This window comes from Cyrtonyx montezumae, unplaced genomic scaffold (assembly GCF_038088225.1).
Source record: "Cyrtonyx montezumae isolate F1298 unplaced genomic scaffold, pur_monq_1.0 scaffold_12, whole genome shotgun sequence".
Lineage (NCBI taxonomy): Eukaryota > Metazoa > Chordata > Aves > Galliformes > Odontophoridae > Cyrtonyx > Cyrtonyx montezumae.
In genome coordinates, this window is record NW_027071848.1 from 14,835,759 (window position 1) to 14,862,270 (window position 26,512).

General features: G+C 43.1%; 1 protein-coding gene across 1 annotated transcript in view; it reads right to left on the bottom strand.

Moving 5' to 3' along the window:
• Positions 1–2,556: 2,556 nt before the first annotated feature.
• The window catches only part of LATS2 (large tumor suppressor kinase 2), a 44,545-nt gene continuing 20,589 nt past the window's right edge, over positions 2,557–26,512 (bottom strand). Inside the window, exons 3-8 of the mRNA XM_065730086.1 lie at positions 14,305–14,437; positions 10,191–11,728; positions 6,889–7,471; positions 6,123–6,305; positions 4,783–4,889; positions 2,557–4,091 (exon numbers count right to left, since the gene is read on the bottom strand). Of these exons, the coding sequence (XP_065586158.1) occupies positions 3,597–4,091; positions 4,783–4,889; positions 6,123–6,305; positions 6,889–7,471; positions 10,191–11,728; positions 14,305–14,437 (3,039 nt within the window). The 3' untranslated portion in view covers positions 2,557–3,596. The remainder of the gene's footprint in view (positions 4,092–4,782; positions 4,890–6,122; positions 6,306–6,888; positions 7,472–10,190; positions 11,729–14,304; positions 14,438–26,512) is intronic.

The window sequence follows — 26,512 nt, forward strand, 5'->3', positions numbered from 1 at the left end:
TTTTTTGTGTTTTAACGGTTGCTATTCCTACATTATCTATCCCTGAGATTATTTCCTGTGGGAAAGATTTCATATTTTTAATTCCAATAATATTTTTAGTAACAGTTGCTATTTTCTGCCAATGTTTCTGTATTTTGGGATGGAATCGAATTATATGTTATGAATTCCTCTTCCCATTGCAGTTTCTCCAGGAAAGCTTTTGCAGCAGTTACTTCATACCTCATAAGCTACAAGGAAGAGAACAGAATTGTCTGCAGCCTATGAGATTGCTTTTCCACCCAGCTCCAGGCGATGGTCCCGCTTCCTGCATGGCTGATCCCCTTCTTATATTTCAGAGACCCCTCACAGCTTCGTTGCCCTTCTCTGGACACACTCCAGGGACTCAATGTCTTTCTTGCAATGAGGGGCCCAAAAGTGAACACAATACTCAAGGCGCGGCCTCACCAGTGCTGAGTACAGGGGGACAATTACTTCCCTGCTCCTGCTGGCTACACTATTTCTGATGCAAGCCAGGATGCCACTGGCCACATTGGCCATCTGGGCACACTGCTGGTTCACGTTCAGCTGAGCAACCAATACCCTCAGATCCATTTCCTCTGCACAATCTCCCAGCCACTCTGCCCCAAGCCTGAAGCATTGCTCGGGATTGTTGTGGCCAAAGTGCAGGACCCGGCACTTGGTCTTGTTGAACCTCACCCCAGTGAGCTCAGCCCAGTGATCCAGCCTGTCCAGATCCCTCTGAAGGGCCTCACTGCCCCCAGGCAGATTGACATCATCTGCAAACTTATGGAGGGTACACTCAGTGCCCTCATCCATGTCATCAATAAAGATACTGAAGAGGACGGGCCCCAGCACCGACCCCTCGGGAACACCACTCATGACCAGACACCAGCTGGATTGAACTCCATTCACCACCACTCTCTGGGCCCGGCCCTCCAGTCAGCTCCTTACCCAGCCAAGAGTGTTCCTGTCCAAGCCATGGGCGGACAGCTTCTGCAGGAGAATACTGTGGGAGACAGTGCCAAAGGCCTTGCTGAAGTCTAGGTCGACTATGCCAACAGCCTTTCCCTCATCCCCCAGGCGGGTCACTAGATCATAGGAGATCAGGTTGGTCAAGCAGGACCTGCCCTTCATGAACCCATGCTGGCTAGGCCCGATCCGCTAGTTGTCCCGCACAGGCTGTGTGATCTCCCTCAGGACAATCTGCTCCATAACCCTCCCTGGCACAGAGGTCAGGACAACAGGCCTGTAGTTCCCCGGATCCTCCTTACAACCCTTCTTGTAGATGTTTTGGTTTTGTTATACCAAAAATTGCCTGAATGAACCCAGAAACCCTATATCAAACACTACAAAGAGGTGAGATTTGGATCTTGTGTTTGTAGCTCAAACCCATCACTAACATTACGAAACAGACCCTTAAAAAATTCCACCTTAAAGTAGGCAGAAACCATCCCTTTCAAGAACACATAATGCACCTTAGATTTTGATTCAGATTTTTAATAAATTGTGCCAGTAGAAGCTTTCAAAGGCAATGATATATCAATAAATAACAGTTAAATTGAGTTCCTGAGAAAGAACCTACCACATGAAAGAATGTCAAATAGAAGTAAATAACAAAACATGGCATTACTATATAAAAAAGCAGTAATACTGAACCTTACATGAACTGTCACAACACAAGCACTGCATACCTCAGAACATTCCTTTCATACAAATGTAAACAAATACACAATCGGTTTTGTTTAGTTTAGGCTGATGAATTTATATGTTGCTGCTTAGATATCTAAACACTGGATAGGATAGGATATGCTAAAACATTAAGGAATAATATGTGGAACAATATATGGAAAAAATAACAAAGTTCCAGATTAAAGAAAAAAAAAAAGAAGCAAAAACACATTAAAGGAGTGTTTTCCTCAAATGTTATGATGTCGATCACTTTAACAGGACTGTTACACTTATCTGAATTAAGGATTTTTGTGTGTGTTTACTTAGTTATATATAATATATGCAAATATGTATGGCTTAATTACTTTAGTATTCTGATATTATCTCAAATAACTCTCACTTATACATATAAGAAAAATGTATACTTTAACACAGTTAAGAATGGATATTTCAAAGTATGTCTATAATCCAACAGAAACAAAGGACTGTTGTGCTCCACCACAGCAACGTTCTCAACTAAAGACAATAGGGCAGAAGGACCCCTCAGGAATGCCAGCATCTGTGGGCACCGGTCCCTAAAACACTGGGATCCTAAAGGGATACACAGATGGTCGTGGGGAGGGAGGTGCTGGCTGGAAAAGCCATGTCCCACCATGACCTGAGGGTCTCTGTGCTGGAGGAGCACAGCTCGAGCCCATCTGTTCTGAGGACACGGAGCTCCGTGTTGGTACTGGAGCTGTGTTATGGACAGCAATAAACAAGCAGGCCTAGTGCTGCACGCCATGTCAAGGGGCAGACCCGGCCTGCTGCCACTCCTCCTCCTCCTGACAATGGTCTTGCTATCGATCCTTTGTGGGGAAACGTGTGCCCATGACAAATGGTTATTAAAATGATCCACTGCATAGACCACAAGATCACTATTCAGTTATAAACTTTGCAATCTGTTTTACAAAATTAGTATTGGATACAATCATAAGAAGAAACCATCCACACCATACATTATCAACACACGGTTTAAAACGGTCTAACTTGAGACCCTTAGTAAAAACGGATCCACAGGACCTGCCTGTGAATGGCAAGAAAAGGCCATTTCAAATAGAAAAACACTGCTCATGCAACATTCTTCACACACCAGACAATGAAATCACACCCAAATAGTTGCCTGCTCACACTTTCTAGTACATTCCAATAAGCAGAAGGCAATCAAGCAGCTTTAAGGTTATGTCACAATTTTGAAATGTGGAAAATACATATAATAAACATAAATCATGGTGTGAATACAAAGGCATCAGTAAATTAAGAAAATTAGAGAGCTGATTTTTTTGTTGTGGGTTTTTTTTTCATTTTTCTTTTTTTTTTCCTTTTTTTTTTTTCCTTTCTTACATTATTGCACAGAGACCTTTCATCACATGTTCTTCAGCTTTACGCATTTTCCTAAATGTGAAATAAGTGCTAAGGATAAAATAAAAATGTATAAAAGAAGAACAGCAGCATGATTTGTCAAAGTTAATCCCTATAATTTAGTAGGAAAAAAACACCCTGCTATAAACAAAATATAAGTGCTCTTTATTCATTTAAAAAATAATGCTGACAGATGCAGAAATCTGTAAATGTTAATCTGAGGAGGGGGATGCTGACCTCAAATAAAAATAGGCCTAGAAATGACAGACTTCTGGCCTTGCAGATTTTGGTGAAGACCAGGACTTCAAGTGTAATTATCAACAAGGTTATTTACAGTAAAACTGACCTGAACTTCCAAGAGTGCCATTTTTAGGACCTGGCCCTGCGCGTTTCTCACTCCCCAGGATGACTTCAGCTTCATCTGAAGTTAGACACGAACAAGCACTGCAGGATCAGCTCCCAAAGGATCAGTTAAAGGCCCTACTGGATTTGAGATTAGTCTTACCCGGAGTACTCTATACAATAATTTACACATATACAGGTTGACAAGCTCCAGTCTGATCCACCACATCTTTGTCCTCCACACTGGATTTCTCAGACTGGCCAACTTCCACGCCAGAAGGTTTGGGATACCTGAATGGATACCCATTGTCATCGAAGAACCTTCGGAAAGTAAACTCGTAAAAGGCATGTTCCGTGTGCTTGCTATTGGAAGGGGCTAATGGATCCCATGCCCTGGTGCTGTCACCACTAGCATCGTTCCAAGGACTTTCCTCTTCAACTGGATCAAAATTTGAAGTGTCCATTGGATGGCTGATCTTTGGAACATAGGGAGCTGGCTGCCTACGAATATCGGTAGAGAAGTCCATAGAGTGAAAGAAAGAATGGGCCTTAATATCATCTGCTCCATTTCTTCCGAGCCTGTCCTCAGCGGCGCAGCACAGCTTTGTGATGAGATCTGTTGCTTCAGGGCTTAGCTTGATCTGCGAGGGGATGTGCAGTGTGCTTTCCCAATTTATCACCTGAAGATGAGAACGGTATTAAACAACTTCCAATCATGGAAGCAGAAACCTTCTGATCCTTTTGTCAAGACTAAATGTACAGAAGTGTACATGAAACTAGTCAGCTTGCGTTCTCTTTAATTATTTTAGAGGTTCAGGTATCCAATGATTAGATAGCATCAGCTGTTAAAGGGTTTTTTAACCAATCAAGAAACATTGTCAAAGGGAAAACAGAAGAAGCAATTGCATTTTAAGAAAGACAATTAGTTCATGCAACGACTTAAAGGAGTTGCTTCACTCAGTCTCCAAACTGTAGGAAATGGTTATGAGATAGCATTCTTTCTAATAAAAACTACTAACTGCTTAACTCTGAAACGCTCACATTGCCATCTGAAATCATCATTACTGTATCCGCCTACTCAAATCTGATATGCACCTAAATAACTGATATGGGTGAACCAGTGCTCCAGAAACTGAAACTATGCAGAGAAGATGATAAAACTAGCAACTATCTATGCCACTGGACAAATCAGTTCTGGCTTGACGTTCACCATCTTCACTGATTATGAAAGGTTTAGTCCCTGCACAGAACTAGTTGAAATCAAGCTTTTACAATGACAGCTCCTTTTTCCAGTACAAGACGGGATGTGTCTGTCCGAATATGGTGGAGAAAATACATAAAAGATTTTGCTGCCACCGGAATTCCACTTACCTTCAGTTGGGTTTCTGTGGGGGTAGGAGCCAGAAAAGGAGGCTGTCCCACTAACATCTCAAAGAGGATCACACCAACACTCCACCAGTCACAGAGCTGGGTGTACCCTGAAAGGCAAGTCAAAAGGTTGTCCTCCACCAGCCACAGAGAGTACATACAGAGCTACTATTTCCTCCTGCAATTAAAGATCAAAACCTGCAACATAGACTTTCACCTTGTCTCAAACAAGTGACCCAAAGCCAAAGGACTCACGATCCAACCTCATCATAAAATGCTTCTTCTTGCTGACTTAGTTTCTACTGTTGTCAGTAAAGATCTAATACTGCTGTCTGAGAAGCATTATCAATATATTTTGCTCTCAACAACAGTAAGTGGGGAAACCACATACTTAGGAAGTTTTTTTACAAGACCCATAAAATGGTTTTATCATTTCACAGCATAAACTGGCCCTCAAAGAATGCAAAATGCCCAATGACCAACATCCCCCTCTAGGTACAGTGAAGCTGACACTATAGGTTTGAAAAGCTGCTGCAAGACAAAGCCTGGTTAGAGAGAAAAGTGAATTTCTGAGCAAATTCCAAGCAGAGGAACTAAATCACTTTATTGTTCAGACAAAACAAGACATAGCTTTGAGATCTTCAAAAGGAATGGAGGACTTGAACACTGAATTCAAGAGATTTTTGTTATTGGATGCTGTAGAATCTAACCCAAAATCTCTAGAATTGAAAAGGAGTAGAGATAAGCCTTAGGGTCAGGGTTGCAGACAACTCTGAACATCTAATCTCCTTACCAATGTGAACATGTCATGATAGTCACAGAGTATTGTTTACATTCCTTGAGCTCAGCTTTGGAGTGTAGCATGTCCAGGGTGACTTGTATAAGACTATTTTGTTTCCTCAAGATTCTTACTGGGAATCTGGAGAATACGTTCCCACAAGTTTTTATCAGTCATACTGAAGTGATCCATTCTAAACAATCAGATGCCTACTTGCTGCTCTCTGTAAATTTGCTATTGGTCATAGTCTATGAGTACAGATAATCAGCTTTAAACCTGAGAAATAGGACTGTCACCAACACCTGACATATTAGCAGTCTCCTTCGAAGGCCTCAGAGTGAAGAGAGATGGACACAGACAAAGCGTGATCACTTTTAACTCCAGCACTGTGAAGCTATTCAGCAGAGTATGTGCAGAAATCTGCTCTTCTTAATCTGAACCGCCTATGGACTTCACCATGACAAACTTCCAAAGCAGCAAATTAAGAAGGAAGAAAAAAAAAAAAAAGAAGTGTATTTCAAAATACTATGATTATTTAAACAGGAAATAAATAGAGGTTCTCTACCTTTACGAAGCAGGACTTCAGGAGCAATGTAATTAGGAGTTCCGACTAATGAGTGGGCTAGACATCTCTGATGTTGCTTCTTAGCTCTTTGTTCCAATGTCTTCAGCCTATCTCCACATCTACAATTGGACACATCATCCCAAAGATCACTGGGCTCCATGCTGTCTTGTCTGATATGACTCCCTTTCAAGTGGGAGAGAAAATTCACTGTTAGTCATAAAACATGCAAAGAGAAAAAGCATTTATCTAGGTTTAGATTGCTACCTTCTAACATCACTGAAGAACAGCACTTGAACTCTAAACCCAAGGCAATGTCTTCTGCCCTCTCCTTCACAATTGTTTTTCCATAACCAACAGAATGCTTGTCCCAGCACAGGGAAACATGCTCCCATAGGGGAGACACAGAACAACAGAATGTATTTAGCTATATCAATTGCTTATGATGTTTTTGCTGACATACTCCATACTTCATGCCATACTCAATGACATGCACAAGAGGTACCTGAATTACTTTAAATCTGGGATTAAATTCTTCCACCACCACCAGAGACCCCCCCCTCCCTCGAACAAGTATGAACAGAAAAACTGCCAGTACTGCAGCAGTCAGACAAACTATAGACAGGGATTTGAAAAGTATTGCAAACAAAAGACCAGAAACAAACTAACTGAACGAATAAGACAAACACAACGTAACTCCCTGACATTTGTGCTGAGAGATAACTTTGTTTCAAGACAAAAAGCCCAAATAATGCCTAAGAACACTAACCTTTCTGGTAGTATTTTGAATTGTGAGTCCACCTGAATCCTGTACACAGCCCGAAGTCAGTCAGTTTGATATGCCCATCAAGGTCTATCAGAATGTTGTCAGGCTTGATGTCTCTATGAATAAAACCCATTTTGTGTACACTCTCTATAGCCAAAGTGAGCTCTGCAATATAAAATCTAGCAAGACGCTCTGGAAAGACCTCCATCCGAATCAGCAGACTCATCATATCCCCACCAGGGATGTAGTCCATCACAAAGTACAAATTCTCTTTATCTTGGAAAGAATAATAGAGTTTAACCACCCACTCATTGTCTGCCTCAGCAAGTATGTCCCTTTCTGCTTTGACATGAGCCACCTGGTTCCGGTTCAGTACATCTTTCTTACGGAGAGTTTTCATGGCATACAGGGCATGAGTATCCACTTTGCAGGCCAGGCATACTTCTCCAAAGGCACCGATGCCCAGAGTCTTGATTTTCACAAACATAGATTTGTCCATTTTGGCCCTTTTCAGTCTGTTGTAGTTGGACTCCTTCTGGTAGAGAATTTTCCTCATTTGTTCCTGCTCTGCTTCACAAAGGCCTGCCTTTATAAGGGAAAACCACGAGAGCTAGTAAGGTTATATTCATAGCAACAGAACAATAAACTAGCATTCTCAAAACACATTTCTCTGAAAAAGTAATCCAGAACAAGATGAGATATTCAAGAGTCAGTCTCGACAGTCTGTCTGTCAAGGTGTTTAATTTGCCCTACCTTACTACCTGAATTTAATGAATCTAAGATTGCTCTGTTTCTCATTCTCCTGAGCTACAAGGAATGGGGCAATACTCTCAGGGGAACATAACAGAATTGATCTGATCACAGGATTTAGTTTGTAACTCTCGACCATGCACTCTGCTGATACACTCCACTACGTGCATGCACAGTGAAGTGTAACTTAAACTAAGATGCAGCAGCCCTCTTTGTTCAGTAACTGCTCTCCAGAGCAACTCACACGAAACCTTCCTACCTAGCAGTTCTGTTGTTTTTTCATAGCAATTAAGAAGCCGTTTTTGACAAAGTATCGTGGGAATCCTCTTTCTTCAAAACCATTTTTCTTCCTTTGCTATATAGAGCCTCCACTCTCAAGCTCTGCAGATCTCCACCTTCTCTCCCAAAATATACGCATATACCCCTCAGCTCTGGCCTCCTTCCAGACACTGAAGCCAAGATCCAGGTCCTATTTCTCCATTAAATGTACTTTTTTTCTCTTTGAACCCGAACTGTAACCAAGCTGGCTTGTCCAGACACCTAATTGTCCTCACAGAGTCATAAAGTAATTAAAAGTAATATTTCACATGGCTGAAGGGAAATGCCTCCTAGAAAAGGGGAGAAGTACCTAGCTGGACTTCACTCACACTTCAAGATAGAGCCTACACACTTCTGTCTTCAGTGCCAGTCCCCCCTCTGAGATCACTGGCAGCCTTTACCAGCAGAAGCCCCTGGGCCGATTTCCAGGATCCTCCGAGCATTCCTTCTCTGCAGTACACCCCCTTCCTACTGAATAACCTGAATCTTGAACTAAGTGAAGCATTTTTGAGAGGAAGATTAGTGAGCGATGGGAAGGGGCAATGGGGTTGATGGTGGATGGAGATGAAGCTGACTGATGAGCAGGCTAAAGACCCAAGTATTCACCCACAAGGCTGCTGCTTTGACTGAATTTTTCATTTCACACCTGCAGTCAAGGCCATTAAAGATGAAATGTGGGCAGCCAGACTACATAGCAAGATCCCTGCAGCATAAAAGGAAATCCACGCGAATAAAGGATGAAGGAGGTTTGAAAAAACTCATAGAACATGTAGAGTACCTCAGTCACTAATAAAAGAAGCATTTATTGTTTTAATGCAAAACAACTAATGCGCTGTGTTCGTGGCTAATTCTAGAATAACACGATATTCAGACGGCCAAAATCTCTTGAGTTTGTGGTTTGTTATTCCAGCCAGAGATGAGGTTGCTAGGGGAAGGAGCTGTTCTTTGTTTATAGTTATCTCTGAGTTATGAAGTGAACGAAAGCTGAAGGGCCAGAAAATAACTGATGCTGTTAGTTTCTTAGAGACTGTTCCCCAGCTCTCACTCTCATGAAAATATTCACTAAATCCAAGCAGTGCAACATAACCTGTACTTGCACTGAGGATAAGCTTTGAACTCTCACTACAGCACTGACCTTTCAAGAGATTTTTCTGAAGCATTGAATGTAACCTTGGCAAACATACCACTGGGTTTTCTTGAGCAGAACCACACAATCACAGGGGTTGGAAGGGATCTCAGGAGATCACTGAGGCCAACAGCCCTGCTAAAGCAGGCTCCCTACAATAGGTGCACAGGTAGGTGTCAAGTCGGGTCTCGAATATCTCCATAGGAGAGCAATCTAAGTATCAAATTAATTGACTCTAGAAATTGGCTGTTCTAGGGAAGATCAGCTAAGTTATTATCCATTATGCATTAATGATAGCTTTCATTAGAGTTCATCCTTAAATACAAAAGCAGACTAGTCATATTCTAGCTAATCATGCCTGAAGGGAAAAAAAAAATTAAAAACTTCCCCATTTAAAAATTCAAAACAGCCAGAGCAATCACCAGAAGCTGGCAGCTCGTTTCAGACAGCCCTACCAGTGAGTCAGCTCAGTTTGAGTGCTACTATTAGATGTGAACGAAGCTCTCACGCAAAGTGCAGCTCACTGAGACCTGCTTCTAGAACAAGTTCCAGCAAGGGTCCCAAGATCATTTCAGCTGGCCAAGAGACGATTACTTGCATGGTATTATTACTAACATATGTTCAAGAGACAACTTTCAGTCAGGTATTAGATATTCAAGGGAAAATATAGCATAGTAAATCTGTGGCTTTGGCGAATAAGCAGCTGCTATCGTGGAACAAGCAGGAAGAACTGGAGCAAAGACAAAACCTTTCTCAGAGATATTTTCAGCGGCTGAAAGGTACAGTCAGTGTTACCATCGTCTAGAAACCTGGCTGCTGAGCTTTTTCCTAAGCACACTTAATACTTTCCTACTATGGGCGTCTTCGCTTCATTTTACCTTTCCTGTATGAGGACATACTACTGCTTCTCTACTTCTCTCAGCTGTTTCCAACAGCTTCCCAGATCTGCACCCAGGCTTCTAAGTGAGAGCAGTCTGGTACAGGGAGGTGTTGAACACCTATTATCACTTCCCAGAGAACTCTTTGCGAGTGCCTTTATACATGTTTTTGAGTGATTTAAAATAGCAATAATTAATTTGACCCTATTTATTATATATTAAAAAAAATTTACTTTAGCCATTTCTTGCTCCAATTGTAATCTTCTGTTAATTTTCTGCTGGTAGGTTTTTATGACATTTTCTACATGTTGCTCCATATAGAACTTGAAAGCAAATGGTGAGTAGCTCTTTATTCGGGATTCTCGCTTTTCCTCATCTTTGCCATTTTTTCTCACAGGCACTGGAGATGTCTGGATCTGCTTTTTATCCTTGCTTGGCTTTTCTGCTTTACTGTTCTTGCTGTTTTTGTCGTTCCTCTCGCTGTTCTCCTCGGCCTTATTGCACGTTGAACTGGGGACTACACGGAGGGTCTGCTCTACACCCATGCATAAGCAATTGATATCAAACTGCTCGGAGCTGCCGGGAATTAACAAATGCTTGGGATACGGTGGTGGCGGACACCGCAGCTCCTGGTTGCCATAATCCACATCCAGTTGATAGGCATTGGCTGCTCCAACAGCTGGCACATGCTGTTCAATGATCTCTAGGCCATCCACGGCCGGTGCCTGGGCAGGTAACCAGCCAGGATGGGAAGGTCCCACTGCAGTCTGAGGCTCAGGTCTCATCACTCGCATGCTCTTCACTGGCTGGAGAATATGAGCAGATGTGACCGTTGTGATTGTATTTGGAGATGTAATCGAAGGATCAGGTTTTCCTGGAGGAACCTGTCTTATAGACACGGTCACTTGTGGTTGTTGCTGATGGTTGTTGAAGGAGTTTGTTCTGCTTGGCACTGAGGCATCAGGTCTGAAGGATACGTGTTGCCGTGGAGATGATTCTATTGCTGGGTTTTGTAAAGAATCTCGCCGTGAAGGCGTTGCTGCCTGCCACTGCTGAACTTGAGGATTATTCATGTCATAGAGGTCCATGTTTAGACTATTTCTAGATGGAGTTAATAGATTTTGTGGCGAGCCATCTGAAAAATCATTACCGAATGCTGGACCTCTGGATATCACATGCATTTGATGGGAGGGAGGGCTCGTCTGTTTGTGATGAGAATGTGATATATACAGGCTTGCTGGTGCCTGCTGAAATGCATGACTGGAGTTATTTTGAACAACCGCCCCTTTGTTTGGGAGATTGGCGTAGCCTCCATCCTGCTGCATCTTGTTTTGGAAGGATGGACTCCGCTGAACACCATACCCCATGGGCTCCCCCTGCACCATCATGTGCTGCCTACTGTAATGTTGGCTGTTGGAGCCATGGGAGGCCTGCAGCTGCAAGGCTGGGCTGCTGTGATTAGACACGGGATAATTAATCACAGAAGGCTCGATATTTGCAGGGTATGCTTTCTGCTGGTGGCTTCCTGGTGTGCTGTGAGTGCCCACGCCAGAGGGCCGCTGTACAGGCGCGCTCATAGCGGTAGACTGTGAAGCAGAGATTAAATAGTCCATGTATGGCCGTGGAACTTCACTTAGCATATTTGCACCTTCTGCTGCAAAGCCTGTCCCTTCATAGGGTGCATTAGTGATCTGATGGTAGGACGGAAAAGATTCGCTTGATCCTTCAAAGCTTGGCCTGCGGGTTACGTTATTTGGCACAATACCCTTTCCTTTATAAAAAGAACACAGAAGAATATTAGGAAACAATTCAGGTGAAGCAATTACTTTGCATTACTCATCCACCTATCCATACACATGCACATAGCCTGGGGATCATGTGTCACAAAAAAACCCTACTTTCCAAAACCTAAATTAAGCACTCTCGACAACCAAAGCGATAGGTGCCAAGTATTAACCATCAATAACGAGCTGCTGGCTCACAACACCAACCATGCCAGGAATCATCAGGGAGTTCTACCAAATCATCAGAATAGAAGCACAAATTCCTTTACCGTGAAGTCATCAGATTACACTTCAGCCTAGTTTTTAAAGCTGGACCAGCTTTAAAAATCCTGGTCATTGCTCACAAACAGGAGGAAGCTACAGAGCAGAGAGGTAAGTGCTGCACAAACAGGCAGAAAAAAGCTCCCTGAAGCACTCTCAGTACAACTTGAAATTAACATTGCTACAAGCAACCCAGTCATCAGTCCACTTCCTTCTGTACAGTGAGCTCACTGCTCTTGCTGGGGATCTGTTTGCATCTCTGCCATGCTCCTCACACATCCGTGATTGCTACGCTACTTCATGCTAACCTCAGCTTAAAGACAAGATATCAGCATTTCTGTGCTGGAAGTGTTAATGGCACTTTTCTTCAGTTCTCTTATCTGTGGACAAACTGTAGGTGTAGAAATGCTCTCATAAAAAGATAGAGAGATGCTCTGTGCTGTCCCTGGCTTTCACAAATCGTAGGACTTGGCCCATGCGTGCTTGAACAATTTCCATTTAAAACCTTGATTTCACAAGGTCCTCAAGAGCAGTCGTACTGTGCAAACAGGTTGGACTGCTGGATTGTAAACTTATGTGCCTGACAGCGTGTCCCAGCTGGGCCAGGTGCAGCACCTTTATGCACTGCTGTGGACTCCGCACCTGCATACACAACTCACAAGAACATGCAGAACATTAAGCCAGGCCTATGCACCATTTCTGCAGGCTGAAAAGGCTGTGCCCATACGAAATGACACTTCACAAACAATGCAAGGTTTTGAGATTAAATAAAGTTGGACAAATTAGCAACATTCTTTGAAGTGTAATCTATAATCAGCAGTAGTTTTTCCTATGATAACTTAAGGCCACACTTACCAAGGCTGTCCTTCTAACTACTCCCTGGAAGCTGATTTGCCAGAACACAGTGAGGTGCACTGACAAGGCTGTGGCAATCCAAAGAATCCAAAGAAGTGGCTGCTCTGGGCTGGATGTGGGAGGCAGCCACATGACCCTTTTGTCATCTCCATCATCAGGAATTATTCAGAGCCTCAGGGACAAACTGACTTTGTTTTCCCTCATCAGAGGTCATGGAGGAAATCAGCAGCAATAACTGTCCTCTTCTGGGATACATTCTTCAGCTGTGCAAGGAATCTTGTTGATGTAAGGAGAGGTATGACCTCCACCTCTTAGATTTGTAGACCATTAAGTCTGTCTGTCTAAGGAAGCTTTGGAACTGTGAAGATACCTAATGTGCTAGTTGCTGCCGATTATCCCCACCCCCCACATTCCTAGTCAACAAGGTTACAACCATCTCTTGCCTGTGAAGCATTCTAAGTGTATTCTGTAAGATTAATTAACTGTACTCATGGCTTCAAGTCTTTTTATAAATAGTCTGTCCAAAAGTAACATCTATTAAGTTTTAAGTCTTGACGTTATGAAAAAACTCATCAGCTTTACTATTAAAGTAGGACTAAATTGAGTAATGTGAACATTCTAACTCCATACACCAATGTATGGAATTTAGAAGTGTGAGTTTTACATTTCTGAACTGCAAATGGAAAGTTCCCAGGTAGCATTACATGCTTCCCAATCAGCAGGAAACCTGTGCTATCCTAGTACAAACAGTGCAACATCAAATAGATGAGTACAGTTCTGTTGCACTGTAGGCAAGCAAGCATCATTTGCATGATCTTTAAGTTTTGCATTTTATCTATAAAATAAAGTTTTAAAATTTTATCTATTAAAATAAAGGGAGATCTTCTCAAAAGGTTAAGGACTCAAAGCAGCTGCATGCATTGCAACATTAAGAAAGCAAAACAAACAATGGAGTAATTAAAGCTTTTTGCCTGGAAAGACATTTCAACTCTTTTAAAGGAGATGTACGTTATTTTTGATGTTTGCTGATCAGGCACACACAGGGCCCAAATTCTCCCATTTAATTTATATGGGACGGGGCTGAAGGAGACTAGCAGGGATGAGTGTAAAGGTTCTGCCACCTTGGCCTGAGCTGGTTCTGCAGTCTACTTACAAGAATGCTAACATGAATGACTTCCTGGGAAGTGAGCTTCACAGCTCCACAGCAATTATCTACACGAAAGCTTTTATCTCGAGGTAGATTCAAGATGGTTGAGATGACTTGCACTGAAGGATAGACAGCTTTGTGCTTAGGAAGGTGGAGTATGAATGTGCATGCAGACAGCTGCTGCACAGCAGGTGAGCTGTGCACACCTTGCAGCCCAGCTGCCAATCCCCTTCTTCTTAACCTTACCCCAAAACTATTTTACTGCAAGAAAGAACAATTTAAAGTAAACTTCATGCTTACCTGGTGAGGTCTGCTTAATTACACGCACTATCTGCTCATTTCTGGGATCCAAGTAGCCCATCTTACTGATATATTCCAGAGCTGCTTCAATACTTCTGCTACCTGTCTGCTTCAGCGCCCGCACGGCCATCTCCTGTGTAAAGCAAATACAAACTGAATCACACAGAGACAAAGCCCAAGCACTGTACTGCATACTAGAAAGTGGCAAGCTACCTTAAATTTACAGAAGTGTTTTGGAATTTGCACCTGTTAACAGCTGGGTGAAGCCATATGAACTCACATGAAAACACTTGTTTACCCAATGCAACTTGAACCCAGCAACTTCAACCTACCCAAATTCCATATCTGTAAAGTCAGCATAGTTTGACTTAGTGTGAAATAGAAGGAAATTCTTGGCTTTTAGTATTTGAAAACACAGCTCTCAATCACACCAGCATCTCTCTATACGGTGTGTACAACTCTAAGCTTCACCAAAGGCCACAAAAGCTAAGTAAGCATGGACTGATTTATCCTGGGCAAATCCTGGCCCTGCTACAGGCAATGGGGAAGATGGCTCCTGGCACTACTGCTCATCTACGTGGTAAACAACTAGCACGTTACGCTGAGTACTGGCTCTTCTAACTGTCTTTTATTGGGTGCACAGTCATTACTGAAAAATTAATATGGACGCCAGGTATACAACCCAAATACTAAAACTGGGCAAAAATACATACTCCAGTTGAACTACTCCATTATAATCACTGTTTGTGTGTCCTGCTCTCCAGTCAGGAAATCACTCTCCTGGAGTTTGTTTATACATTTATTTATGGCTCAGATGCATACAATAAATTTCAACAATGATTCTAGCCTCTGACTGTAAAGTAAAATTTGCAAATTCTCACAGGGCTGCAAGGTCTTTTCTAAAGTGATGGAGAAACTGAAATACAGATTGAATTCATATCACTGAATTTCAGCCATCAAAAAGACAGATTAACTTGTCTGAAGTAATTGCTGAGAACTTCCAGGTACTTCCATAATTACTTCCAGAAGGCCATTTATAAGACAGAAATAAGAGGAGATAAACTCATCTTCAGTGATAGATGATTAGAAGACTAATTTGAACTGGACTGTTTGCTCTTAGACAGCTGAATTTGTGTAAAATAAATGTTACCGTCAAGGAATTCCCAGCAAAGCTCACTATCTTGCCACTTTACTGCCACTTTAGGGGGCCTGTCCTTAGAGATGACACCAAGTTGGAAGGAAGTGTCAATCTGCCTAGGGGTAGGAAGGCCCTACAGAGGGACCTGGACAGGCTGGATTGCATAGCTGAGGCCAATGGGATGATGTTCAACAAGACCAAGTGCCAGGTCCCGCACTTAGGCTAAACTCCAGGCAATGCTGAAGGTTTGGGGTAGAATGGCTGGAAAACTGGATTGAAGAAAAGGAGGTGGGGATGTTGGTTAATGTTCAGCAGAACACAAGCCAGCAGTGTGCCCAGGTGGACAAGATGGCTAATGGCATCCTGGCTTGTGCAAGAAATAGGGCTGCCAGCAGAAGCAGGGAGAGGATCATCCCTCTGTACTCAGCTCTGGTGAGGCTGCACCTCAAGTACTGTCTTCAATTTTGGACTCTCACTACAAGACAGATATTGAGGCCCTGGCATGTGTTCAGAGAAGGGCAATGAAGCTGTGAGGGGACTGGAGCACAAGCCTTGTGCAGATGGAATGAGGGACATGGTTTAGTGGGGAAATATTGGTGGTAGGTGGATGGTTGGATTAGATGATCTCAAAGGTCTTTTCCAACCTTGCTGTTTCTATGGTTCTACAAGTCTATCATCGTGATCTGCCCACAGGCACTGAATCAGATGGAGTTCGTGCCTGCTTTCCTTGGCTTGCTGGCTGCAGCTGTGCTGGCTGTGTTGGTACAGCACTGCAAACACCCAGCTCTCCCATAGGGCAAGGCTGCACACAGGATTGCATGCAAGTAGCCTCAACACGTGTGCCTCTTTCCACATCATCTGGTGCCAAGAGCTTTGCTTGGCTGAACTCAAAGTGCACGTTACATTCTCATTCACTGTTTACTTAGCAATGAAGGATGGTCTCAGATGACACTAATTCACACTTAGCACAAAGCCACATGCTGGCACTTGGCATTTAGTTTTGCTTAGCTCAGTCCCCTGCTACTCCCCCCAGAATGGAAGTATTTTCTCCATTACTCAGAGGTTCTGCTTGGGGAATAGCTATAGCAAGTATGAATATTTTTCATACAATTTATGACTCATAATTCATAGAAAGGCAGTAGTTGGTTTCACATTTCCTATAGCAGAAAATATTTCATTGGCATCAACACATTACTAAGTGCAACTTTAAATCAACAAAAACTATTATGCATGAAGGAAAGAATTTCCCACAATGTTTTTTTCCCCTTTCTTTTTTCTTCTTCTGGATACATTTCTGAAGTATTAGCAAATTCATATCTTAGTGCTCAGCAATCTCATCATTAAGGGGTTGCTTGCACACCACCCTCTGGCACCAGCTGGATCTGACCGTAGATCACAAGTCTTCAATTTCCCCAAAGTCAAATATGTTCAATACACAAAAAGATCTCCGAGGTGGATCTTGGACTTTTTTGATTTTGTCTGCCATGAGTTACCAAGACAATAAATCCCTGGTAAACAATTGCCTTAACCATTAATAAAAGTCTACATAATGCACTTCTCCCTGTCTTAGATATGATACCTCTGCAGTATTTAGAGAGAAAAACCTAAAGAAACCTAAAGAAGGTTTGCCTTTTATCACTCCCATAATGATAAATATGTCTGAAAACAAACCTTCTCACCAATACTAGCACTACTGTTCTCACCTTTTGCCTCTGCCACTGTCAGAAGAATAGCAGCATTAAAGCTACAGTCTGCTCACAGCTGTGTGTTCTACCTTCAGTGGGCATAATAAGGGATTCCTGTTTAAATGTCAGTGGGAATAATGGAAGAGAAAAGCCCAGTACGTGTCAGGACAGACTGCATGATAACCTGAGAGAGCCAGCAAGAGCTTAGGACCGCTGGATGTGCCAGTGACAATCTCACTCCTGCAGCCCATAGTGTGGACAGCAGCCCAGACTGCCAGCTCTCCGCCTCTTGTCTTCATGAGTCAGCTCCTGCTCTCAGAAGGGTTTCATCACCGACCCTGTCTGCTCAGCATTTACATTGCTGCTGGAAAAATGTAAGGTTTCTTCTGGTTCAAAAGAACACCTGTATTCCCCAAATCACATAGCTTTGGCCTTTTCCCTCCACAGATATCATGAGACACATACAACCTCTGTTCATGATGTCAGTTCCCAGAAGTCTTGCGTATTCTCTAAACACATGGGGGTTGACCAACAAAAAATAAAGACTTCATGTAGAAGAAGTGCAGGAAATGGATTAAATAGCATTAAAATTTACATTTGTGGGAGAGCTGGAGGTTGGGAGTAGATATTCAAGTTGGATGGAGGGTGTTTATAAGAAGGAGCAGAACAGGCTCAAGAAGGAGAGAAATCAATGCCACAAGTTTGCAGACTGATAATGGAAACAACAGACACTGGGCAGGGAGAAACGTGCACAGCTACATTGAGTGGACAGAGCTGTCTCAATGTTATCACTGCACAGTAAGTACATTTTAGCAACAGTAAGAAGACCAGAAATGAAACATGAAAAAAAAATCCACTTGGAACTCTATCCAATGCCAAAACATTCAAGTAGGCACAAGACCAAATCCAGCTCCCACTAAGGTCAACAAAGGTTTCCATTAACTGCAAGGTATGCTGCTCCAGGCCCTCTGTCTCTGCTTGTTTCCCTTTTAGCAGGCCAAGTGCTGTCACTTGCAGCACTGCTGAGAAACCCAGCCTGTGGCTTCGTTCTGCAGCCAGCTGTCAGCCTCCAAGCACAAACACAAGCCCTGGCAGCATGCACCCAAACCAGCAGGGAACAGAGCAGACCCGGTCCCAGCTCATTCTTTGCATTCTGCCTATTCCCCTTGGAGAATTCAAACATTTCTCTGTGCAAGGCTTCTATGCACCTTTCTGCTTTCAGACACTGTTGTCAGTGAGAAGAAAAAAGGAAAGCTACCAAAGGAAAACGCATTGTTACAAACAACTAATGGCTTTATAATTAATGTTACAACTGCAATATAAAAATGAGGTTTCGGTGGTTAGTTGTGGTTCAGCACAGATCTAATGGAAAACCAGCATCAGGCCAAGAACCACAAAGTCACCAATGTAGTCTTTGTGGACTGAGGCGGCTCTGCAAAATTCCAGATTTGTGGGCTCACACTGAAGCACAGCACAGGGGCTGCTTCTCAGCTCCAGCCCACAGCAGCCACCCGAAGCACAGAGCTGTGCAGCCAGTGTGCTCAGTAATTTCCCCATTCCTGTGTCAGCAGAAGGCAGCTTGCCAAGCCGTTTCAGGATGTTGCTAGAAGGAAAGGCACCTTTCAGCTCAGATGCTCAACAGGGAAAATCCTTGTTTAATGGTAAACAGATATTTGGACGTGTGCATGTGGAGGTTGCGTCTTGCTCTGTGCTCCGTAGGCAATGTGAAAGGCTTCCCCTGCGTTACCCTCCTGCCTGGCCATGCTCCACCAGCACTGGCAGCAGTGAGCGTTCTTGCTCTACTACAGGGTTGTCCAGCAACATTTTTCATTCAGAAAGCTCCCAGTTGCCAAGATGTATTTATCATCCAAGTGAAGATTGCACAAGAGGTTACAATAAGTAAGACCTTTTCCCAAGAACATTGTGTCTGAACGAGACAATAGGTCCTCCAAAATTTGGCAAGGGCAATTAATTGCTAACAACAACTAAAAATTAATTTCTCACTTTCTATTCACAATGAAGGATCAGCAACAGATGCAGGAAACAGATACAGGTTCCCTCCGGAAGGGAGAAAAATCAGGCTCATGCCAAAAGACATGCTCCAGAATTGAATGCAAACCTTTTGGAGATAGTCCACCATTGTAGGAAATTTCATTCATGATTTTATACATGCAAAAACTAAGAAATTCAGGAAATAACGTATACAACATGCTCTGTTGGAATTACTGCTGCTCTGCACAACAGAGCTGTGTATATATTTTTAATATTCCTTATCTGCAGTTACTCTCTGCTTGCACGCTTCATCCAACTTTGCACTCTACTTTTGCTTTGCCTGATGTCAGGTTGCTAGCACCAGGGGCTTCATCTTGCCCACAGATTCCTATGCCTGACTAAAACCATATTTAAAACATTCTAGAAATGTAACTAAAGATCTACTCCAAGAATCACTGGAGATCTTCAGTTTAAGGGTATCGAAATAGCAAGAGAACAACAGCACAGACAAAAAAGACCTACTGAATGCCTACCTGTCTGACATGGGATCATTTAGCTCCTTTACAATCCATGCAATCCATTCAGAAAACAAGGGGAATTTACCTCACAGACAGTCAATATTTTTCTGTCCCCACCACTCCATTAGGAAGCTCTTCACAGCTACACTGCTTTGCTGGCTGTACATCTTCCTTTTATTTTCAACCTCAATTTCTCATGGTCAGTTAATCCCCTCTACCTTTAGTTTCCATTACCTTTTAACTTCAACAGCTCTGCTGTTATCTATTGGGAATGAACCTCCCTCACGCCAAGGGTTGCAGGTTGGCCTCCTGGGTTAAACAAACCACATTCCTTTGGTTTTCTCTTGTAAAACAGGCTGGCTCTCCACACTCTTTATCACTGCAGTAGCCCTTCTCTGTATCAAGGAAGATCAGACTGGAACATGGTTTTTGATAAGAGCTGTACACCCCATTCTGAGTAAGATGCAGAAGGTAGTGATGTTACTTTGGATGCAAAGTCATTCATTTTCTCTGTTGACTTCAGCAGAGGAAGTCTGAGTTCGGGGCTTTACTCCTGGCTTTTAGTCCTTGCTTGGAGCCTCTGCCCTTTGTGCTCCCCAGTTTATGCCCACTTTAAGCAGTACTTCAGTCCTTACAGTCACACATTATTTTGGTAGGCCACTGCAGCCCTGCCAACTGTATGCTCTCTATTCATACAGTCAGAATGTTTGTTTTACTGTTGGTGTTTGCTTGTTTTTTTCTAATCAGACTTATTAATGGAATAAGTGTAAAGAACAGAGAACCTAGGATGTGTAAATACTTAGGGCTGGACAAAAAATACAGGCAGGTGATGAAATACAAGACTTGGTCAAAGCCAAATCAATGTGTGAAAAAATTCTGAGCTGTAAATTTGGAATGGGATCTTACAGGTAAGGAACAACTTTAACAAGAAAGCTTTAAAACAATATTTCTACATACTTGAAGAACTAACAAAAGGAGTATGCCCCAAAACCAGAAGGAGGATTTAGGAAATGATAAAAGGCTCTAGTAAACATCCTATCAGAAGAAAATAACAGAAAAAGAATTACTATGACATTCACTGCCATCTAAATACCCGTGCCTTTCCAACTCTTTTAGTCTTGATTTGGACTGTCACCTGCAGGCTCATTAACTAAGCTGTTTGCACAGCCACCAGTGGAACAGGGTCCTGTTCTCGTTCCTCTTGTGGCACTGTGATATTAAAGATGAAATAGAAATAAGGAAACAAGCCCCAAAGGTTCAACTTGCAGTAGCAGGCACAAAAGCTGTCAGAGTGCTCACACGTCAGTGCATGCATGCAGTCAGGACAGAAACCTCGTGCCACTACCATACAAACCAACCCTGCGAGACCTCCTCCAGCCTTGAAGCCACAGGACATGGCACATCTACTCTGGTTAATGGATTGAATGTGTGGTAGCACATTAAGCACTCTGAGAAGAACGTGGTAACAGGAAGGCCTGCAGGAAAACAAGAGGTGCTGACCTGAGAAACAAACCTGCAAGTCACATGAGCTGCCCTGAAGAAACAACTACAAACAGGAAAGGAAAGAGGGGCATTAATGATAATGAAAAGGCAATGAGAATAATCAAAAGCTATCACGAATATTATTTGGTTTTGGATCTTAATGGCAAGCAGGCTGGGAAGCAGGAACAGAACTGAGCTGCTGTGCCCCACGCAGGAGGCAGGAGGGAGTGGAGGGCAGCAGGGTGCAGTCAGCCCCATGGCCCATGCAGCTTGGCCTGGGACCTGAAGGACATGGCAGAACCTACTTTTCTTGCTCCTGCCAAAAACACACCTGTACTGGTAGAAATCTTGTTTCCCTTAGGCATCCAGTAGAACAAGAGACACTGGCAGCACCCACAGACCATCTGCCACACCTTCCTGAAGGCATCTGTACCACACCAGCTTTGGGAGGAGCACAGTTCAAGCTCTGCCAACAGTGACAGGCAACAGGAACATCTCCACAAGTGCAGAAAGGCCCAATCCTAGAAAACATGCCTTGCTTCAGGTCACACAGAGAACTGAGGTGTAAGGGGTGCACACTCAGAGCACTTGGTTTGAACACACGTTAGGACGGAACCGCCTCCATGCTAAATTTACAAGCCAGACTTGCATGAATGGCAGTGAAGAAGCACGTGTTTGTATGTTTTCACTGTGCTACGGATCTCATCTCCTATCTGCACCACATCCTTTCGGTGATGACACCCACAGCCTTCCACGCGGTGCTGAGCCCTACACAGACACAAGTAAAGAATCCTATTCTGAAAGAGATTTCTAATTTAAAGCAGAACAAACAATTGTATATGCAGCCATAACTGTTCCTCATTACTCTAGGTCTGCTCACTGGAGAGCTATTCCAACTATTCAGGGCTCAGCCTAAGCAAATGACCCATGACCGATTCATCAACAGAAAGTTCTTTAAATCTCTCTTCACTCAGCGCTGGAGCAGAAGGGACTCAAATCAGAAACATTACTATGTGATAAATCAGATACGTTACAGAAACATCACTTACATATTATCGCACTGACAGCTTTGTATCACAGAGCAGGATGGAAGACCTTACTTGTTTCACACACACACACACGTAGGCTCACAGCACCTTTCCTAAGGTGTTACTTTACCTATTCAGAATGACACCACTTTGGAGCAAGAACAGGGAACTGGACAGTGCCTGCAGCAGGTTCCCAGTTCCAGCTCCTTCCTGTCCTCCCCAACTGCAGCTCCGTGCTGACTGCTGCTCCATCCCACAGCTCTCAGCCATACACCAGCAGGGCTTTCAAGTTCCTCCAGCTGCCAGGAGCCACACCAAGCCACTGTCCCTCAGGCTTAACATTGTAGAAGTAACACAACACCTTAGAATAGCTATAAAATTCTGAAGAAAAGGAAAAGAAGATCAACTAAAAATAAACTAAGTAAAAACACACAAGTTGTCCCCATCCATGAAGCATCACGTATCCCAAACAATTTGGTGAAAATTCCATCCAGGTTCCTGTTCCCATTTCTGAACAGAAAGAGGTGCTAGCACACAACACTAGCTCCTCTTGGCACCAAAAATCCAGTGCTGGGTCAGCTTTGAGGTTCCCCGCTAGCACTCAAAGCGCAAGTAGCCCATTGACTCCTCACCAAGCAGTCAACCACTGAACCTTTTGTGCAGTGCAGAGAAGCAGGACAGCTTGCTGTCAGCCTCATGCTGACTGAAGTTGCTAAAGCTTTCTACACAGCACTTCCCAGCCCCATCTTCCATTTCTGTTCTCCTAGCAGGGAAGTTGACACATGAGCAGCCATCAGAGTCCTTCAGCAGCAGCACTAAGGGGACTGAGGGCTGTATCAGAAGACAGACAAAATGAGGCTTTAAAGTCTTACAGTGAGGAGAAAAACAAGCAGTGCAAGAATCTTCAAATGCTCTTCTGCCACTTGAACCCTTCCTTTGGGTTCATCTCTTATAACATGAGCCAGCAGTGTGCCCAAGTGGCCAAGATGGCTAACGGCATCCTGGTTTGTATAAGAAATAGTGCCACCAGCAGGAGCTTGGAGAGGATCATTCCTCTGTACTCAGCTTTGGTGAGACTGCACCTTGAGTTCTGTGTTGAGTTTTAGGGCCTCACTACAAAAAGACATCGAGGCCCTGGAGCATATCCTGAGAAGGGCAACCAAGCCGTGAGGGGTCTGAAAGATAAGTCTTACAGGAAGCAGCTGAGGGAATTGGGATTGTTGAGTCTGGAGAAGAGGCTCAGGAGAACCTCACTGCTCTCTGCAACTGCCAGAAAGGAGGTTGTGGCGAGGTGGGGGTTGGCCTCTTCTCCCAGTTAACAGCAATAGGATGAGAGGGAATGGCCTTATGTTGCACCACTGGGGGTTTACGTTCAATATTAGGAAAAACTTCTTCTCTGAAATAGTGGTGAGGCACTGGCACAGGCTGCCCAGAGAGGTGGTGGAGTCACCATTCCTCAAGGTGTTCAAGAAACACGAGGATGTGGCACTGAGGGACATGGTTAGTGGGTATGGTGGGAATGGGTCAACAGTTGGACTTGACAATCTTAGTGGTCTTTTTCATCCTTAATGACTCTATTACTCTATGTGCTAAAATGGCAGTTCCAACAAGAGAAGCATTTTGCTGTGCCAGGATTAGTTGCCATTTAAAAAGGGGCGTATAAACCCTTTTCATTTAACACCAACCTCTTGGAAACATCTTTGTTCAGGTTCTCCCTCCCAGGCAGAGTGCCTGTAGAGGAGGCTCACTTGCTGAAGGAGGGCAAGCCTCCCCTGCTCCCCCCCCAAGCTGCCCATCATGTTCTGAGCAGTGAGAACAACACTATGACTCCTTCAACAGCTCCCACTTCCTTCTGAGACAGCAGGTTTTTTTACCCTATCAGGGCAAGTAAATCAAGCTGGATAGAATAGCAGTTCAGTGAAGGTTTCATGATGAGCTTATTCCCCTTCATTAGCAGCAAGTGATGTGTTTGCTAATTTTATTGCTCATGTTAGCCCAAAATGCATTTGGCTGGCATTCCATTTACGGTGATGCTATTTGTATATCAAAGCATTTCTTTTCAGCAGCCACAGACACTAAAATGAGTGGTTCTCATGGCTCTTCCTTCTACTAAGGATACATCTTGAGTTATGTGTAAAAGGATTTTTACAAATATTCACAGAGCTTGCAAATGATTTCTTAGCCAAACATGATACAAGGGACTTGTCAGCTGGGTATTCAGGTCCAACAAAATGAGTTATGGGCTTTGTTGTGCAGGAATAAAGCCCCAGAGCACTGAAGGGAATTGTGTCAAAGACTGGAGGAGCTTTTAGCGCTGCCAAACTCAGCTGCTTCCCAGAGTGTCGTTCGGCACTGCGCATTTGAAATGCATTAGTACTGCCTACAGCACTTCTCCATATCCAGCTCAACAGATTGAATCTTGCACCCATCCTCGTTAATGGCACCCATGTCAGATTTACTGAGTGCTGCCTACTTAGGGCATTATAATTTTCTTGTATTTTTTAAGATTTTAACATTTTAAGAGAGTACTCCTCTCCTCTTGCAACTTTGCTCAGTTTTATTCAGTTTAAAAACAACAGAACTTTCAAGTGTTGTCTCAAACTCTTGTTTCCTCCTTAATTTTTCTCCTAGGAATACTCTAACAGAACTATAAAACCACTGGGAGATCAGGCTGGAACACATCACCAATGAGCTGGTCTCTCCTTTGAGGATTTGTACCACAATGGGACCCCAACTGATATCCTGCAGCAATGCACATGCAGAAAGAAAAAAAAATTCCAAGAAACACTATGAGAAGCCTTCCTTCCTCTCAGCCTCCCATTGCAAGGCAGCAGACACACATAACTGACAAAACATCTGGCTTTTATCTCAAGATTCCTCATATTTTTCAGCACACATATTCGCACACTAGCACAGAATGCAAGTGTTTTAGGCAAGACCACTCAGTGTATTTCTTGTCCAAAGAGTTGGAAGACATATGCTATACACAATATGGTTTTAGAAGTTGCTGGTATTTTGGATTTTTATTTATTAATTAGAATTTTCTCGTTTAAAAATTTCATTCAAAAATATGAAAAAGGCATTTAGCATTTAAGATTAAAAATCAGTATACTCAACTTTGAATCACAACATGCTCCAATTCCACAGCATTAGGGAACCTGTGAGACATTTTGCAGAGGTCACTTAGTTACACTCACTCTAGCAAATGCAGTGAACAACTATGGGCCTGAAAGCAACAGCTACTCACCGCTGACTACTGCTTAACAATAAATATCCCTAAACTGTCTTAATGCTCTGCATGACTACTTGTTACTGCAGCATCCCGCAGTTGCGAGATAAAACTCAACTCTTAACAGTGCTAGAGGCAAAAAAAAAAAAAAAAAAAAAAAGAAAGAAAGAAAGAAAAAAATCTGACCGGACAGAATATGTGAAGGTCAGGCTTTTTACATGTAAAGCAGCCGCAGCAAAATTATTCACATTCTTAGCACATAACTGCCTAGGATAAGATTCCATGGAGAGACAAAACAATTCACCCTAGAGAGCAGCTGCATCTCCCTCCGCTCAGGGCTGTGGGGGAATGCCCACCAGGGTCCCCAAAGCTGACCAAGAATAGGAAGAAAATGAAAGGCTGTGCCTGCTCTGCTCTGTGGCAATGGCTTTGTGCCACTGATCCTTCTCTATGCTCACTTAGAACAGAGAAGAGTAACAAACAAGCAAAGTCAGCTGGTAACAAACAGTTTCTCTGATGTCCTAGAGGAACCTTGTAAGCAAACACTCAGGTCTGGTTAAATGTAGAGTAGTAGGAGAGGAAACGTCAGATAATGAATAAACAACCAAAATAAATACAGTCATCTGGTTTCACTTCTGTGTTGCTCTTTTCAGAGATACATTTGCTAAGTATAAATCCATTTCTTTGAAGATTTCCACAACAGCCCTTGTAAATTCTCTTTTTATCTTGTATTTGCTTAGCAGTATCTCCACTCAGCTCACCTTGACGTTGTTTCCATTGGCTACAGGTAAAGCAACACGCTTCACATAACTAAGACGACAACACAGAGCTGAAGAATCACCCTTCTTGTTCACTCCACTCACACACAAAGGCTGTCACATGTATTCTGGGCTGCTGTGGGAAAAGAAATCCTCTTCTGAGATCTTCCTCAAATCCATCCCATGACCATCAGTATCTCCTCACAAATCTGCCACTAGCTATCCATGAGATCAGCCACAGGAACATGAAAAATGACCACACCACGACAGCCAGTGCACTCAGCATTGATAACTCAGCACACACATGTTACCTTCCAGCTATAAATGTGTCAGAAACAACTGCACCTTTTGCAAACCCAGCTGTGCGTGGTCCGAGAG